The sequence below is a fragment of the Perissodus microlepis genome, chromosome 11 (genome assembly GCF_051167445.1).
Source record: "Perissodus microlepis isolate ML-2025 ecotype Zambia chromosome 11, ASM5116744v1, whole genome shotgun sequence".
Lineage (NCBI taxonomy): Eukaryota > Metazoa > Chordata > Actinopteri > Cichliformes > Cichlidae > Perissodus > Perissodus microlepis.
In genome coordinates this window covers 35,198,717-35,218,182 of record NC_140471.1, presented here as the reverse complement: position 1 = coordinate 35,218,182, position 19,466 = coordinate 35,198,717, and the positions used below count along the sequence as shown (strand labels likewise).

Genomic DNA, 19,466 nt, shown 5'->3' with positions numbered 1-19,466 from the left:
GTTTTAAAGTGCAGGTTCTCAAAGTGAGGCCCGCTGACTCAGAGCTGAACATCTTGTAACGGCTCACAGTAGGGAGTAGGAGAGAACACACTTTACCTCCAATCATCTCCAATTCAAGTCAGAATGTATGAAACATTAGAACAAAATGAGACGAGAGGATTTTTTCTTTATTTCAACTATTTATGGGTATAATTTTGTATTTAATATTAATTTTTCTATTATCACTAATTATTGTTAATTTTCCCACCAAGAGCCTTGTGGGGAACTTTATTTCAGCCTATTCACAGTTCTGATGATTGGAAGCAAATAATTGAATTTTAAGAGGATATTTACAAAATTACACTGCAGAACAGCATTCTGGGTAATGCTAGCTAGTCAGCTAACACTGTGCAGCGTGAAGAACAGTGAGGAGGTGGAGGCTGGAGGGAAGAGAGCAGAGACCAGCAAAAGCAAAACGACGCCATTAAATACTCTTTATGTTAACTCTGGTTTAAAAGCACACACAGTAACATCTGATTAGACAAAGGTTGTACGATCATATTTTTGTTAATATTTGTCCACTGTTTTTGCTACACTTACTGTTTCTAAACACACACACACATGTGTGTGTATTTATATCCTTGTATCGTCTCATTGATAATGCTTTCCCTAGCCGCTTACCCTAACCATCAAAAATGAATGCCTAACCCTGACCCTAAACCTGACCATAACCTAATTGTAACCCTGACACTAAAACCACATTTTGAGTCTCAAAATGCCTTCAAACTCGAGGGGACTGGGATTTTGGTCCCCACGATGGCTGTTTGTCCCCACAAGTATAGTAAACTATCCATCTTTGGTCCCCATGAAGATGTTAAAACCCGTCCACACACACACAGTGGTGAGAGGACATTTGGAGGTGACTATGCTGTAACTCAATCTAGTCTGAGCTGTGCTGCAGACGATCCAAACTGCCTCTGGTCTGAAAGCAGCTTTGTTCTTCCTGCTCGCAGCCCGGCGCCGTCCCTGCAGCGACACACACCCCCTCTGCAACACAACCCGGCCGAGCACATACACATCTGACAAGCTGCTGTCCGGATGCTCAGAGGAGCATGGATGGCGATCCTATGAGCAGCACTGAAATGTTCATATCTGACATGCAGTCAGACTCATGATACATAATGAAAGTAGTGACATTGTACTGGGTAACGCTGCCTAAACAAGGCCTGATGTAAAGATAATAATCTTCCTGCAAAGCTGCTGCTTGGACCAGCACAGGGGAGTGAAATTAGGACACCCCTGCTGCCTTTAACCTTGCCCTGTGACCTCCTGGTTTCATTAAACGTGTTGACATGTTGAGCATGTTTATGGGTGAGGACTGAGCATTAATACTCAGGGTTCAGCGACTAGCTGCTTCTTTCCTCGCTGGAGACGCACGGGTTGATGTGAGTCCGCGTCCTTCACAGGTAAGTTTTTCTCTCTAATGCATGAAGATTCAGTCAGGATGTGTGTGCACAATGAAATCTCTAAACATCAGTAACGATAAGACAAACTCGATCATCGTCCCCCGAGAATGTGAGAACCCTGATATTGATTTGAAAAATGTGAGCTGCCTCTCAGATTACACCTGATTACACCTCCCACTTGCCTCCCTTGTATTTTATTTTAAATCTCAGGTGAACGGGCTAAAAACTGTAACTAGACCTCTCAGATTAAGATGATCAGTTTTTTTTTATCACAAATTTTCTTCTGATGATTAAATATGTAAATGAGCCATTAAGTATTTAAATCTTTTCACAACATATTTCTTCATACTGCATAAAGTCACATTGAAATGAGTGTTTTTACTGGGCTGCTGCACAAGGGAACAAGAACTAAGCTGAGGGGCTGAAAGATTGGAGAGTCGTGCAGAAAACATTGGGACAAGTTTTACTTTCATGGAAGAGCTGAAGTTTGTTTTTAGGTGAACAGCGGTTTGTAAATGTGATGACAGAAATATTTAATCACTTTATTTAAGTAATAGTCATAATCGTAGTTGAAGAATAGAACAAAAGTTGTGAAAGTACTCATGGAGGATCCTAAACATGATATTAGTGATTACTGTATATATCAGTTCAGTCACTTATATAATACCTGACAACGTTTCCCCTAATAATACATCATCATATAATAATAGATTTATGTTTTAAAATCTGCCAAATAATAAGCAAGTAAAGCTGAACGGCTCCTCGTATGTGAGGCCCCACTGGGACGACAACCCACAGAGACGTCCTGCAGAGGTTGTGTCTCTGCGGTGTCCCTCTGGAAGAGCTGGAGAAGGTGGCGGGGAGCGGAAGGCCTGAGCGTCTCTGCATGACCCCGACCAGAGAAGCAACAGAAAATAGATGGATGGAGTGCAAGTAATATACAGTCTCTGCAAAACATGGAAATACTTGTATAAAGTAAAAGTATATTAAAATGTACTTTTACTTGAATAAATCTACTGTTCAAAATCTGAAAAATCAAGTGAAAAATTTTACAAAATTAAAAGCTTTTTAGAAATATATTGATTGGTTGTAAAGACTTGAAAACTGAAAAATCTGCACAGCGTGCGGAGCACTGCAGCCCTCGCTGTGGGAATCACGACTCCTCCGAACGACTCACTCAGAATTTTTAAACATGAGTTTTTAAAATCACTCCACAAATGAAAAATTACTGCCAAACAATCTCACTGTGTTATTAGGATACAATGTTGTAAAATTCATGGTTCTCAAACAAAAATGATGAAAAGGCCTTCATAGATTTGTACTGTGGAAATCAAATAATGACTGTACGTGTAAAAAATGACATAAAACAGATTCTGACTAAGGAAGCTCTTTTGTATTGAAATTACATACAGTGATATATATAACATTATAAAAAAGTATATATAGTGAAATCTTCTGATTTGCACACATTCCAAGTGGACTAATGTATGTAAATGTTTTTGTACATCTCTGAAAGATGATATGGTTTCAAAGCAAAAATTAACCGCATGTGAGAGACTAAGCTCTCCTGAAGTTCATTTGTCATGTACCAGAGGCATATATCGCATTTCTAAATAACTGCATTTCTCTATAAATTTATCTTTTTTCCTAGTTGCAGTTTGCTGAGTGCCCAGCAGAGATCAGCCATGTCCTACATCAACAGTACCGAGCTGCAGTCTCTCCTTCTCTCCGTCCTGCAGCACTGTCTCAACAGCACGAGCTTTCTGTCTCCTGCAGGGCCTGCTGAGAACTTCACTACCCAGCAGGCCGTGCAGCACGCGGCTGCAGGCAGGGCCCACACTGAGTCTCAGGGAATCATGTACATCCTGCTGCTGGTGGGCATGTTCAGCTTCTTCACGTTCGGTATCATGCTCAGCTACATCCGCTCAAAGAAGCTGGAGAGCTCTCACGACCCGTACCACCAGTACATCGCCCACGACTGGAACGCGGCCACGGCGCCGTCCAGGGCTGTCGCTCAGGCTCTGCGCAGGGTGGCCACGGGTGATGGAGCGGGCAGCAAGGAGCCCGTCATCATCTGCAATCCTGCGACGCAGGAGCAGCTGACGGACTAAACGAAGACATTCAATGACTCAAATAATTTAAATTGCAACACTCCACATTTAATTTGATCACATTAACCAAAAGTTACAGCGTCAGGTTTGCATTTCAGTGATTTCACAGAAATAACTCCAACAGTTCCTCACACTTTGCACTCTGATTCTGATTTCTTTTAAACTTTTATCTGACAGGAAACACCTGCAGCTCCGAGCTGGGCTCTGATTGGCTGAGCACTAAACAAACAAATGAAAGTCTGGATCAATCTATCAGCTCTGCAGCTTAATGCAACAAACAAGGACATGGTGTGGTATAGGGCTGCCACGATTAGTCGACTAGTCACGATTACGTCGACTATCAAAATCGTCGACGACTGATTTAATAGTCAACGCCTTGTTTGAAGCTTTGTAAGATCACAAAAGACGCAGGAATGAGTAGTAGGATTTAAGAGTGTAATAACGGACTGAAACAGAAGATGGCAGCACTGCATGTACAAGGATGCCAGCTGCCGTTAAACCCCGAAGAAGAAGAAGCTGTGTCCCAGAATTCATAGCGCAGCCCAGCTCAGTTTCCAACAATGGCGGCAGCTAGTTAGTTTTAAAATTACTCTTATTATTCTTTCTGGGTCACAAAATAAACGTTTAACATATTTTCAGGCGAGAATGTAGCTGTGTAAACCTCAAATATCTGCTCAGTTTATCAAGACACCACATATTTTCAAAAGCGCTCCGACGTTTTCGGAGACGTCTGTTACCCACTAGCTCGATAGCTAGCCGAGGGCACGGCTCACTAGAGCCGTGAGAACACCGGACTCCCGGCAAATCGTTTTCAAACCCACCGCCGTCTTTCGCTACTCAGGTTAAACATGATATATAAGTCACTTAGATAACTTAAAAATGTTATTGTTTGGCTTTTTTTAGTATTTTATTTGTTCCTGAGTAAATCGGTTTGGCTGAGATTAAATTATAGTTTTTACACAGCTGAATAAACGTCAAGCAGACAGCTGATTATCAGAAGTGTGAGATGAGAATTTACTCCGGTGTCCTGTTATATTTTAGATAGCAAGGAGTTTATTAAACTTCACCGAAACAATCTGCAAATTTCATTAAAATTTAATAAACTATCATCTTGTCTTTATTTTTAGTTAGCACATACCGTAAACACTTAAAGCTGTAAGCTAATGATAGTTATATAAGAGCAGATGCTGCTGGTGCAATAAGCTGTACGTTTTACGTCTAATGGATGATGATCTGATTAGTCGACTAATCGCAAAAATAATCGGTGACTAGTCGACTATCAAAATAATCGTTTGTGGCAGCCCTAGTGTGGTACACGATCCAACCACTTACACTTTGTTACGGATACCCCGACTTCTGGACATCTACAGAAACCAAGGACCAATCCACAATGATCCACAATGATGAGCCTTTATTAAAGTTTAAAACCTCAACTTTCCCTACATCACCTTACATACCACCTATCTATTAGCTATACCAGGTGTCCACCACCTTTGGACTGGAAGATGCTTTCACCTCCTTACCATGAGGAGGGAAAAGCATCAAGTCGAGAACGGACCGTTTAATCTTTTTGTTATTGAGCTGGAGGAAGCTGGGCACTTAAAGTACTCATGGTGAACTTTTTAATTCAGAAACAGTTTAAAATCCTTCAAACCAAAGTATCTGATTGGTCAGTGAATGAGGGTTTTTATGTTCTGTTTTTCCCAGTATAACCAGTATAACCACGACCTGATGTGACGTTCTACCTGAAGATGCTTTGTACTTCAGGCCTCTGAACAGAAATCTATGGGAAACCATCCAACAGCAAAGCTGATGTTAGAAACATAACTTCCAGGGAATATTAAAGATTTTAAATGCTTTTTTGGGGCAGAGTCAGCTGATTTGACACATGCAGTGTTTTTGTCCTGGTGACCACTGAAATTACTGTAATAATTTAATAACTCAGATGTAGCTTCAGTGCCTTCGGGCAGACCTTTGGTGCTGGTTAAATTAAAAAACACAATTGTTGTTTTTTTATCGGAGCAAATTCTGCATCCACGACACGAGTCCGTGTTTTCTGTTCTTCGTCATCGCTGCGGCGTTGGCTCGTTTCTTCTCCTCCTTCCTCCTCTCGCGCTCCCTCTCTCTCTCCGTTTGCTGCTGCAGTCGGCGTTGGCGAGCTCCTTTCACGGCACACTCGATCTCTCGGGACAAACTGAAGTGAACCATCTGCATGCTGAGCATCGGCACGATCAGGTTATAATTGTCTACCAGCTTGTTCAGTTTGACTAGCTCCTCCTCCACTGACGCACACAGCTCCTCCCACTCCCGGCTTTCTCTGGGAGTCACGGGGTCACTGAGCCAGGCCCGCCCGTCCAACAGCCTGTTTCGGATCTGAGCGGTGGCCTCTCTGATGTCGCGCTGCGTGACAACCCAAGGGGGCTGGTAACCGTTGTCTACGAGGATGCGGTTCAGGTTGTGGGTCATGGGGTCGGCGTAGGGATTGTGCTCAAACTTGTTGAGGGGCTTTCCGGCGCCGCTCAGGTTCCTGAAGTCTCCGCGGGCCATCGACTCCTGAATCAGATCCTCCACGAGCCGCTCCACCGCCTGGGTGATCTTGATTTTGCGGCTACGCTGGCGCATGTCTCGTTCCACCAGCGCCCCCTCGCCCGCCGCCGCCCTCTCGTGCTCCTGCTGTCGGTAGTTTAAAACCTGCTCGGATGCCCGGTCGACACGAATCTGACGGTACTGACGCTCACGCTGGCTGGGCGTGCCTGTGCCCACGCCCTCGTAGCTGAGGTAGTGTCTGTGCTGGAGTGCTGCACCTCTGGACTTATCCTCATCTTCAGCTTCCTTCTCTCCGCTCAGCTGCTTGACTTTGCTCTGATGCGCCAGCACGGCACGGTACGCCTCCTCGACCTGAGCAAACAGCACCGCGTCTGCAGTTGGCACCCCTGAGTCAGGGTGGTAGAGCTTGGCGAGACGCAGGTAGGCCTCTTTCACCTGCACAGGACTGCTGCTGCCCTCGTCAGGCAGCTGCAGAAGCCGGTAGCTCTCCCGCAGGCTGCGGCTGATTCGAGGACCAGAGCTCAGCGATCGGACCGACTGAGACCAGATGAGCAGAAGGCGTCCATGATAGCAGTCGCCGCAGGAAACCAGGAGGCGGAGAGTGAAACTCATCTCCAGCACACTCCTGCTGACACAGAAGGAAAAGATTCAGTTCCATGTTGAGCATGTTGTGGCTGTGTACTGTCACCAGGGTTCAGTGTGAAGAATAATGAGGGCTACTGCTGTTAAGAATAATAAGTCATAATAATTCAGATTTGTAAAGCACCTTTCAAGAAACTCAAGGACACTTTACAAAAGAACTCTAGAAGCTGAAAGTGTTGTTGAAAAAGTGAGTTTTAAATAATTACCTAAAAATGCCAATTGATTCAAATTGGTAAGAACTATTTAATTAATAATGATATAATTCAATTAGTTCAATTCAATTAATTCTATTAAAAAACACATTTATTTATTTCTGCATATATTTGGATTTGGGTTACATGGCTGACGCTATGTTTCGGTGATTTTGTGCTTGTTCACCTGGATCACCACCTTGTCTGGAGCAGATCTACAGCATATGGTGATGCACATGAGAAACAAATGAACCACCTTTGTAACACTGACAACCGAGCTAAATGCTGAAGTTACCTGGATGAGCCACAATCCTGCTTCATATTTCAGACTTCTGGTGAGGCAATGAGTTACTCAGTTATAGATGCGTTTTTACCCAAAGACAAGCCTGCCACAAACGTTGAAAGTCTACATGGAGTTTGTTTCAAAGCCGCACTTCACTAATGTTTGTGAACAAGATCTTTACTGTGTCTGAAAACAGCTGTAACAGGAAATAACATCACAGCTTCACCTGAAAGAAGGGCTCGATGTTGCCTTTATTGCATTGGTTGTATGAGTTTATTTTATTAAGTCTATTTAAATCTGGCAGAGAAATAATATAAAGGCCACATATGCAGAAATGATACAGTGAAACTGACGGATGTTGGATGATACCATCCTAAATGAGGCCATTCATATAACTCTAACATACTTTATACAATATACATGCATAAATACAAAGAGTGCTGTAAAACTTCCTAACTCTGCATATATTCATAATTAAACAAACAAAGACAGCATGCACTGGTGTTAGCACTTCCACTACAGCCTCTGAATCCTTATAACAGTGTTGGAGGTGTTAACGAGAACGGGAGGTCCTCACACAATAACCAAGTGAGCACAAAATGCAAATTAGCCGTTATTTAATAGTTTAGAGTAGCTCGAAGTCTTCTGTCAGCCAACAGCTGAGATCAGTGTGCGGAGGAGGAGAGGCTACCAGCCAGAATGACTGCTAGCTGCTATTTTACAACTAAACATCGAGTTAATGGAGACTGATTTAAAACATTTAGACCCCAAAACTGAACGAAAACCAGACCTGTTTATTCACCAGAACACGTTATAACACTGCATGACCCACGGCCTCGCACAGAGAGAAGACAGGTCACCTGTTTGTTGTTAGTAGTGGATCTTCTTCTTCTTTTGCTTCTTCTTCTTCTTCGTCTGCTTCCTCAAAGGTTGCGATATCTCTGTATTCACCTGCGATAGCGCCCTCTGTCGACCCAGAGACGACCAGCAGCGCCTTCGTGTTATTGTACGGTATGTGGCTGCAGTTCAGCCAGCAGCCGGCAGGGGGACACTTCTCTATGAAAGGCTGTGGAACTAAACGACCTGCCCTGCTTTAAGAAAAAAAAACAAAACACTTACACACTATAATGTGTCAGAATTAAAATTTTAATTACGGTGAAGCATTCTATCAAAAACATGATGACATTTATCAAACGAATAAAGTTAACCCAATAAATTGAGTTCAAATTCAAATTCAAATTTTATTTGTCACATACACAGTCATACACAGTACGATATGCAGTGAAATGCTTACACAACTGCTCGTGACCTAAAGAAAAAAGAAAAGGCTATGAATAAGATAGGAAATAAATATGAAAATTAAAAAGGGTACATTTAACTAGGAAGGAATAAAATTGGGTTTGGATAGTCCCCTTATGTTTCCTGTTCTTAGTTGTTAAACATTATGTGCTACATTTCTGCTTCTCGTTGCTGCTCCAGCAAACCACAGGTCTTCCTGTCCAATGACAAACAATTAGTAAATGAAGACACACACTGCATATGATTTACAATATCTTTAATTAGTTACAACCAGAAAGAAGAAATATACGTCTGGTTAGTTTGTGAATGCATATCTGAGAATGTGATGTGGAGCTTTTTACTGAAAGTTAATGAAAAAGCCTATTATTTAAATTCTGTTTATCTGCAGCTGCTGTTTTGGGGAGTGAAAATGTTGATTAAAAGGAGACATCAGATTTGAGGAACAGCCCTAAATAACAGTGCCAAAAGAGGCCAAGGGGCACCGCTATAGGCACTTTTTTTTAAACAAACCTTAAAATAAACCCCAGAAAGATCAGAGAGAGAGCGAGAGAGAGAGAGCTAGATGGAACTAGTTTCTCACACTGAGAAAAAATACGTTGCATTAAACCACAGACAAGCTCCTGCTCACGCAGCAAGAATGATTTACCAGGTGGACAAATTTTAGATGAGTCCTCAAAGGTAAGCAAGGATTAAGTCATTTTTTAACTAATGTAATTGATAATAGTTTATAATTATAAGTTATATAAAGAGCTGCTGGTTTTAGGTTCATGTTAAGTCAGAGCATGAGTGTTCTTGTGTTCTTGCATTGCTGATGTTATTGGGATATAATTATAAATTAAAGATCGACCGATGTGGCTTTTTTATCCACTGTTGGACTTTGTGTAGTTTCACTCACTCCTCACCTTCTCTGTTGTTGTTTTTCATGTGGAGAGCATGTTTTAATTAATAATTAGAGCAGAGTACATTACAAATACAAATATTTTTGGTTTCTTGCTGCTTGGTTACCACACGGTCAGAGGTCAGGTTGTTTTAGTGACAGTCCATTTGAGAGGAAGCAGCCCTCATCTTTCATTTAGTTGAAGCTTTGTGCCGATGAACAGAAGCAGACTTTCTGGGGCCTGCTTTTCAGACTAGGATACAAAATGTGATGGAAGAAAACTATATTTAGGTCAGACGTGCTTATGCCATGGCTAATGCATTTTCACCCAAATTTTCCACAATTTTTCTAGACTGAGAAAAAGTTTTCACAAATATTTTACATAAATTATGGGGAGCATATGAATTCTGATAGATTTCAGCAGGTACTGTGACACTGATGCTCTGGTTTGTCATTAAGGACGTTATAAGAAGGAAGAGACTTGATCTCAAGTTCATCAGAATCAGAAGACTTTATTTATCCCCAAGGGGCAATTAACAAACAACCGCGCAGCGTACGTTGAAGATAAGGACAATAAGAACAGGCGATAGGAGTGAAATAATAAATACACAGAATATACAGTATATAGTTTTAAAATTACAGTTTTAAAATGAAAGTGACTGAAGGTGAATAAATAACTGTAACTGTAACTCTAAAAATGAATAAAGTGTCAGTAGAATAAGAAGAGTGTAGTTTATGTTTCTGTTGTGGGAAATGTTCTTATCAGCTGGAGTTAAAAACCAGCGTGGCTTTGGGGACAAAGGTGGCTCTCCTCCTCTCAGTCCTGCAGGAAATGCAGCGGAGGCGTCGCCCAGAGGGGAGCCATTGAAATGCAGGGTGAAGAATGTGAGAGGGGTCGTTGAGGATTTTGGCTGCCTGTCTAAGGCTACGTTCACACTGCAGGCGAAAGCGCATCAAATCCGATTTTTTTGACCCTATGCGACCCATATCCGATCATGGTATGAACGGCGCAAATCCGATATTTTCAAATCCGATATGAGTCACTTTCGTATGTGGTACTGAATCCGATACATATCCGATGTCTTAGAAAGCGACCGCTGTTTGAACGGTCAAGTCTCATTAAATCCGTCTTTTACGTCACTGACACAAGACAAACGCCAATTATCAGCGCCGGAGAAGACATCGCAAACGCTTCCTGGCCATCCGGTGAAACTGTTGGGAAGACAACGTTGGAGAAACGTGAACATTTTATTTGTACTGTATAATCTGCAGATTCTGACAGAAATCTGCAGCTATCCTTTGAAGCACCGCTCCTCTAAAACAGCAATAAGGATCATTATTAGGTTATCTACATTATTATGTAAATAACAAAATAACTTAAAGCAAAAATTGGGAAACGTGAAGTCCGAAGTCTTTATATTAAGGGCCATCAGTCAAACAATATTGTTTGCTCTGAGTCTAAACAGAGCGCGTTGTGTGTGACGTCTTCTTTTGCGCATGCAGGCCGCTTTGAGCGTTCACACTAGAGCGCGTTTGCTGTCGCATTTTATTTGTAGTGGGAATGAGCAGACAAAAAAATCGGATTTGATCAAAAAATCGGAATTGAGCATTAAGACCTGCAGTGTGAACGTAGCCTAAGGGCCTGTTGGCTGCAAACCTGTGCCAGAGTTCTGACAGGCAGGCCGATGATTTTAGAGCACAGTGATGCCGTGTGCTGCAGTCTGTTCCTGTACAGCAGGTGATGGAGGTCATGATGCTTTCCAGGAAGGCATAGTAGAAAGTCATCATGATGGCTGTGCTGACTCCAAAGGAGTTTAGTTTCCTAAGGAGGTGTAGCCGTTGGTGGCACCTCCTGAGAATCTCCTCTGTGTTGGCAGAGAATTTTAGGTGGTTGTCAAAGACAGTTCTCAGACTTCTCTATTCCAGATATATACTCATCCAGTTTCTGTTTCACAAGTGTCCAGTTAGATACTAATGACTGCTGAAAAGGTAATTTATTCTTTCTCCAGGCAGCAGTACCAAACCTGTGCTCCATGTACAGACCATAGCTACAGCAGCCATGCAGGTAAATAGAAACATTTCATTCATTATGGGCAAGAGTGTGTTTTCAGTCAGCGTGAGGGACCAAGCAGCCAAGGCATAGAGGACACAGGAAAAAAATGTCTTCAAAAAGGGTTTTCTTTATTTTACCCTCAAAAAGGTTCAAAAGACAAAATTCAAAAAACATAATTAGCAGGCCCAGAAAAGAGGTCAACTAAATATAACTCTACAAAAAGTCATTTCCAGAAACTTACGGTGTGTTCACACCGAACGCGATGGACGCGAATAGAGCGTCAGGTTTACATGTAAAGTCAATGGAAAAGCTGATGACACGCGATTGCGGGTCCCGCGAAAATTCGGAAGCAGATTTGCGTCGCGAAAACGCCAAAACGCGTGAAACGCACGTCAGTGTAGCGCGTCTGGCGCGTTTGACTCGCAAATAAAACCACGCGCGTAAGTTTTTGTGTTGCAGTTTGTGCATACGCGCGTTTCGCGTCTACCGCTCGAGTTGGAAAAATCTGAACTCCAGCGTCAAATCGCGCCGCGACAACCAATCAGGAGCCTGGTGACGTGGCTGTGACCTAGGTCAAAGGGGCAGATCCAGCCAAAGCCCTTCGTACTTCGATGGAGGGAAGGCTAATCAACGCTGTAGCAAACAACCTACGACACCAGCTGCTTTCTGTACCGAGACAGGAATATAAAGGACCGAGCTTGGAGGAAGATATGTAAAGAGATCGGGCAACCTGGTAAGTTCATTCATTTCTCTTTTGAAAGTTTTCGCTGACCCGGGGAAGCCGCACAAAAGCTAGCAAGCCACCGCTATTTTCCCACTGACATACAAATACCGCTCTGCTTTTATGCATGTTGTCATTTAGGAATATATTTTGTTTATTAATAAACAGCACTCAGTGGTCCCGCTGTTCATCCGCCACTGCTTCGCTTTTTCGCTGATTTTTTTTTGCACCGTACAGCATTGCATTCTGCAGCCTGATTGACAAATCTCCTCCGTGTCGTGTCTCCCGCGCTTGCCAAATTTATCATGTTTGGTTTAATAACCATCACGTCCAATAGAAAAAACAGCACAAAAACACCCATAACTATGAGCCTCATTCGGAAATAGACACCTGCACCGCGAGGGAAAAAGGCGCACGAAAGTGGCAGGCAGGTGAAGACAAACCGCGGCATAATAATACTTTTACGTTTTGCAATCTACAAAGGTTTGCACTTTGAGAATCGATTGTGAGAACTGTGACCAATGTTCATGTGTGTGGGGAAAACAGTGTATAAAGTGCGTGGCCAGGGGCTAGTTATTCTGAGAACCCCTGCTGCAATAAATGAGGGACCACTGTCTACTCTATGATTATTATATTCAACCTGTTAACATTTAATACTGTATTGATAGAGCCAACTGATTCTGCAGCAGAGCATCCCTGTTGCTTCTCCTGGCTCCCCAGTCCCCGAGCTCCTGCTGCTGCACCCACAGGTATGTACAGCAAGCACTGATACCTTTTTAGTCGGTGGGATTGCCTTGTGATCACCTTTACTAAATATCTACAACCAATCTGATTATATCCTGTTTTTGTTTTTTTTCAATGTTGAAATTAAAATCTAGTAGCAGCCTTCTCATTTCTTTGTGTTTTGTGCTGTTTTACAGGCCCACAGAGGAGGACGGCTCCGAGGCAGATGAGGGACGGGTCCCAGGACGGTCCATCGGCGGTGGAGCTGGCCATCCTGGTGTCCCTAAAGAGTCCACACCAGTCTCCAATGGAGCATTTCCTCCTCAGCCTTGTTCCTGCTCTGGAGAGCAGCTGGGTCCTTTTTATTCCTGTCTCTCTGTAAATACTTATATTTTATATTTATGTTTAATGTTTTTCTGTTTGAGAATGTTTATATTATTTCAAATAAATTTATATAATGACTAATGTCTCAGTTCTACTACACAGCAAATGTTGGCACACGACTTGACACATGTAGAATTTATTTCATATTATACTAATGACAAAATATACTAATACAGTGGGATGCAAAAGTTTGGGCAACCTTGTTAATAGACATTATTTTCCTGTATAAATCGTTGGTTGTTACAATAAAAAATGTCAGTTAAATATATCATACAGGAGACTCACACAGTGATATTTGAGACGTGAAAAGAAGTTTACTGGATTTACAGAAAGTGTGCAATAATTGTTTAAACAAAATCAAGCAGGTGCATAAATTTGGGCACCACAAAAAAGAAATGAAATAAATATTTAGTGTATATCAATGTGTGTGTCTCCTATATGATATATGGGTGCCTTTGTCTGGACGTGCTTCCCATCCAGAGCTCCACAGCACAGAGGAAAGTTCCAGTGCTCCTGGAATCCCTCTGTGATGGAGCGCCAGTCTCCAGGTGAAGGCACAGCCATGAAGTCGTCCACTAGACAGTCCCAGATGGCCGTCGCTACCTGGGGGGTGACCTGGCTCACCGTGGACACACCGACTCTGTAACTGAACGCTTGGTCGTGAAGGAGTCCCCGGTGACAAGGAACCTGGACAAAATTGTTCAAAATCAGTATTATGTGTACTGCAGTTACAAAATGACAACATTATTCAAATTCCAAAACACTTTTGTGATGTCAGATTTAAATCACAAAACTTAAATCTTACATAAAACATTTTGTAATTATAAGGATAATTACAAAATGTATATTAGATAATATCTAAAACAGTTGTGTTTTGTTTTAACTTTAACATATAATTTGATTGGTAGCAACTTTTACAACTACAGTGAGCCAATCACTCATAATTCCTAAACATGTCAATCAGGTAGGAGTGAAGTAAGACATTAATAGAAATAAAGAGTTGTATGTTGACATGTAGCCCTTTCCTTGCTTAAATCATTAATATTTTTGAAAAATTAATCTGTGATAAGACAGCTTATCAAGATAGAACCATGTAACTAAAGATGAACCAAACTGTTCAGTTTTATCTAGCTCTCAGTTTAAAGAAAGGCTGGTGACCCCTGTTATAGAGTCTGAGAGCTGCAGGGATCATATACAAATATTCAACTATCCCAGAATTAAACCAGGTCTAAATAAAAAGGAGTGAGTATCACTACAAAGGTTAACTCAGTGGTCCTAATGCTACAGTTTGATATCAGCAAACACCGAGCGCATACATTGATGTGACACCACAGCAATGCTATCATTCAAACACTGATAACAGCATAAATCGAATTAAATCGGGACTTGATGAGAGCTTCTGAGTATCACTAGAAATATTATAAACAGTCGTCTCTGTACCACAGTTTGCTGTCAGTAAACACCGAGAGCATTCACTGTTAGCATAGCACATCCATGTTAGCAGTGTATAAATGGATGGTTTAGCATATTAGCACAGGTATCAATAAAGGACTACCGTATTAAATACTTTTACTAACCTCAGGCAGATGGACAGGCGCTCTGCAGGTGGGATTGAGCGCCTGTAATTGGTGTCTAGGCGGGCGATGCTGGGACCGACGCGGGAAAGCAGGTCCTCAAACTGGCCGACGGTGATAGCGCTGGAATCGGCCGTCATCCGGGCGCAGCTCCTGGAGCAAATGGTGAAACTCACCAAACTGCTCACGCCTCTGGAGGACCTGATGGACCCAGGTACGGCGAGGATGTCTTTTACGCAGCTGCTCTGCTCTCCACAGTACATAGAGAAGGGAGACGCTCTCTTCAAGCGCTAGTTCGACAGCTGCCATCTTGCAAAGATACCGGTCTGGCACAACTTCCTCCCACATCCCTCCCACATTTCCGGTTCACATTTTGACGCGCGATGGATTTTTCTTGGACACGCGTTGAGGCGCGAATGTGCACGCATCAAATTAGGGGCGTTTGGGGCGTTTTGTTCGCGTCCATCGCGTTCGGTGTGAACACACCATAAGACAAACAAAGTGGAAACAACTTAACTCACAAACTGGCCTAATTACAAATATACAAGAGGGTAGCTTTTATAGTGGTTTGGCCAAACCATTTACCCACAATAGGGGGAAAACAAAAACACACTAATATTAACTAAGCACAGAATAACATAAGTAAACCTAAAACACCCCTGTTCCTGATAAGCACACGGTTGGTCCTGCTAAGCAGGCGTTTTGTTCTCACAGTCCTCACCTGCACCTTTTGCCCAAAACAGGAGACTCAAAGAAAGAGAAACATAATTAATATAACAGAAAACATTTTTTAGAAAAACCACACAATGCTATTATGCGCGCGCCTCATAATATCAGTGTTAGGTTTAAATAAAATGATTACTGAAGAAAACTGCAAACCAAACTAATAAAGTGAACAAATGGACTGATTTGTATATTTGTACATTTCATATTTTTTTTTCTCTGTTAATACTCTTCATATGTATATACTGCTGCAGAACTGTGACCTCTGGACTTCCAGGTCATACTCAGCGCAGATGTTCCAGTACACTATGCCGGCCACTTGGTTATGGCGTTCCATGTATGCCCTGCCTGCTAGCATCTTGCACCCTGTTGTTATGTCCTGGATTGTCTCTGGGGCATCTTTACACAGCTGGTCCTGTCTGCTGTGATAGACCCCAGCCTCTGTGGACCTTCTGCTGAGGACTTGCTCCTGTGCTGTGATGATTGGTGCCTCTGTGCTGTCCTTCAGTCAAGCTTTGTCTGCCATTGAAAGGATTTTTTGATATTAGCCACTTTTTCTGTCCTTCCTTCACTCTCGTTACCATCCGACTACACTTCTCCAGTAAGAATGACATCATGATCTTGTCGCTATAGATCCTAAAGGTGTGGATAGTGAGTCTTAATGATCTCACTGAGGGGGTTCAGGTTTATGCAGAACAGCAGTGGGGATAGAGCTCCTTTGTAAATCCTGCACTTGATGCTGACTTGTGTAATTATCTTGAAGTCGGCCTCTAGTGTTGTTCGTCACATACCCACTGAATCCTCGATGAGGGCTCTTAGTGTGTGTGATCTTATAGTTCCATATATTCCAGGATCCATGTGTGGGCATTGACTCTTAAGGTGTTTGTTTAGTCAATCCAGGCAGTCCACAGGTTGGTCAGTCTGGTCTTGCAGTCTCGAGCGACTGTTGCATGTACCAGATCTGGTGTTTTGCACCTCCAGTGTTTCTGATCATTTATTTCCAGGCCCTGCTCATGTATTGAACCATATGTTTGTTCATCTTAGCTGCTCTGATGATTGACAAGAGCTTCCATGTTGTGCGGAGGCAGGTTATTTGCCGTTAGTTGGATGTAACTGGTCCCTTCTGGGGATCCTTGGGCATCAGCCTGTCCGGGCTTCAGTTAGCCATTTCAAGTGTGTCTCATTCATTAGCAGGTGGTTCATTTGCTTTGCCAGACATTCATGGAGTGCAGTTAGCTTCTTTAGTGCTTCAATGCTGCAGTCTTCTTAATTTTCTGCCGACTCACTCTGAAACTGAAGGAGAAAAAAAAGGTTTGGTTGGAAAAATACATTTTGTTCTCAAAAGTATTCACTCACCAACTAATTTAGCCGTTCCAAACACTTCCATGGTCACATGTGTACAAAACCAAGGATCTAAGCATGCAAACTGCGTCTACAAACATTTGTGAAAGAAGGGGTCGCTTTCAGGAGCTCAGTGAATTCTGGATTGGTACTGTGATAGGATGTGTATTTGTGAAATTTCCTCACTACTGAATATTTCACAGTCAACCATTATTGGGATTATGGAAAAGTGAAAGCGATTGGGAACAATAGCGATCCAGCCTCAAAGTGGTAGGGCGCTCACAGAGCGAGGTCATTGGATGCTAAGGTGCAAAGTGCATGGAGGCTGCCAATGTCTTGCAGAGTCAGTCAGTACAGACCTCCAAACCTCATGTGGTCTTCAGAATGGCTCAAGAACAGTGCAAACAGAGCTTCATGGAACGGGTTTCTTTTCCCAAGAGGCTGAATCCAAGCCCTGCATCGCAGACCTTCCCAAAGTGTGGGGCCCGCCCCCTATGGGGGGGCGCAGAGCCATGGCAGGGGGGGCGCGGGATGAAAAGGGGGGAAAAAAACAAAACGCTTGGACACTGCTAGCACGGGCGCCTACAGAAACGCAAAGCAGGAGATGAAGCATTGCTGAATATGTTTCCAAACCAACTTCATTCTAAGCCAAAGACTAGAAAATATGGTGAAGGAAATCTTCCCTTTGGTTTCACCTGCACAAGTGCCGAGGTAGGTCTCCCTGCAGGATTGGTTTTCCCTTTGTTGGGAGCAGCACTGGGCTGTTTAAATCACGGACAAACAGGATCCCACAGCTGTTTATGTTTTTAAACCCATTTTGCACAGAGAGGCATTTTTTGAAAAATGTATTGACAGCAATGTTGAATATTATTACACAGGAAAAAAAACAACTACATGTAAAATAATCACACCGTGACGCCTCTGCCTTTGTAAATGGAGGGACAGTAACTGCCTGTGTTTGTAAGCGTGTAAAACCTGCAGATAGTCAGATTAACAGTATTTTGTCTCTATCTGCCATTCTGCAACTCATCTCATGTAAACAATAACATGGCGCACAGCTGATGTGAAAAAAGGCACATACCTTTGACGTTGCGTGACGAACTCTGTATTCCTCGTCCACACGGAAACGCAAAAAAGGAGTTTTAAAAGTCTCCATTTTCAGTGATTCGAAACGACTAAATGTTTGAGGTGTGAAATAAACTGCATTGTTCGGGGCGCGAACATTTCTTTTGTAAAACAAAAGGGGGCCCAGCAAAAAAAGTTGGGGAACCACTGGGCTACGATGACCTGGATGACTGAGAACCTTCACAGACAATAATAATATTAGTGAATACACAACAAGGTCTTCACACTGTGAATGCTCAGGCCCTCATTACTAAATGTATCTGTGGTTTAGGTGATCATCAGAAAAATCATACATTATCACAGAAATGCCTAACGTAATTGCAAAAAAAAGTCTTAGTGTGGAAACGATATATTTTCTTTATAAATGCTTTTTTATCTTTAAGTTTTTAGAGAAAACATGATTTAAATGTCTTCAATTAGTTTTAATATTTAAAACAGCAACAGAAACATTAATATTTAATTTTTCTTTATGAATGTTTGAATTTTCCAGGTTGCAACAATGGCAGCTGTTAAAGATCTGCTTCTAGAAACACGGGAGGATTTGAGTGATCAGGATCTCAAGGAGTTCATGTGGTTTCTGCAGTTCACATGTTTTCAGAGGGGCCTTCCACAATTTCCACCGAGTACAAACAGAAAACATACAGTGAACGCGATGGTGCAAACATGTGGCCAACAGTCTGTGAAGGTAACCATTGATGTTTTCAGGGACATGAAGAGAACTGATCTGGTGCAGAGGATGTCAGAGAGCAGCTCAGGACTCAAAGGTAATTGAATAATTATCCCTATTAAAAAAAATGATCAAGAGTTGATTCAAAATCTTTGAACCAAGTCACAAAAACTGAACAATGGAAGCTTTTTTGTCTTCCTGAAAGAAGGCAGGAGGATTTTTTTCACTGACGTGTTTAATAATAGATATTGTTAAATAAAACACAGACATTAATATTAAGATTACAAACGACTAAATTCTTTCCTTACACACTTAATTGTTTTCTGATCATTAACCCTGACGTTAAATAGGTTATGAATGGATTTAAGGTGGACGACAGACACTAGACAGACAATCATTGGGGAGCCTAAAGAGAGCAAATGAAGTAATAGATAGATGAGGTGTTGTTCACAGCCGGCACCTTTCTAACTTTGCCAGCATCAGCTTTAAAATCTGTACCTGATCCTGAGAGTTGTTGTTGTTGATATGTGGCGGCTGAAAAGCTGCAGCCGTGTGTGTTTGTAACAGCAACCGAGTGTAAGTATGAATAAAGATTGTGCTGAAAAGCATTAAACTGTGGACGAGTCTGCTGTGGAGCTACTACACTTTCTTTTCTCATGGTAACCATGATATTGTAATATTTCTCCCAGAGAAACTCTTTGTGGATGAATACTGGGCTGCGCTGAGCCAGAAAGTGAGTAATATCACCTATGACTGTATT

The 19,466-nt window shown here is 42.3% G+C and overlaps 1 protein-coding gene and 1 long non-coding RNA gene across 3 annotated transcripts; both read right to left on the bottom strand.

The window, feature by feature from the left end:
* Nucleotides 1-3,582: 3,582 nt before the first annotated feature.
* On the bottom strand, nucleotides 3,583-8,146 carry dnajc28 (DnaJ (Hsp40) homolog, subfamily C, member 28). Of its 2 annotated transcripts, none has more exons than XM_084944471.1 (2): nucleotides 8,080-8,146; nucleotides 3,583-6,728 (listed from the first exon to the last, which is right to left on the bottom strand). In XM_084944471.1, the coding sequence occupies exon 2, from the start codon at nucleotides 6,713-6,715 to the stop codon at nucleotides 5,570-5,572; it is 1,146 nt and encodes a 381-aa protein (XP_084800597.1). In that variant the 5' UTR covers nucleotides 6,716-6,728; nucleotides 8,080-8,146; the 3' UTR covers nucleotides 3,583-5,569. The 2 variants fall into 2 exon arrangements, with proteins under 2 accessions (XP_084800597.1, XP_084800596.1); XM_084944470.1 differs by having other exon boundaries at nucleotides 8,010-8,104.
* Nucleotides 8,147-13,396: 5,250 nt separating this feature from the next.
* Nucleotides 13,397-15,190, bottom strand: LOC146378389 (uncharacterized). Its single transcript, XR_014801690.1, has 2 exons — nucleotides 14,854-15,190; nucleotides 13,397-13,963 (listed from the first exon to the last, which is right to left on the bottom strand). It is a non-coding gene; the product is annotated as an uncharacterized LOC146378389 (long non-coding RNA).
* Nucleotides 15,191-19,466: the final 4,276 nt, after the last annotated feature.

What these genes read in the sequence shown, in the direction of transcription:
- dnajc28 (XM_084944471.1), bottom strand. Translation starts at nt 6,715, where the DNA reads ATGAGTTTCACTCTCCGCCTCCTGGTTTCCTGCGGCGACTGCTATCAT.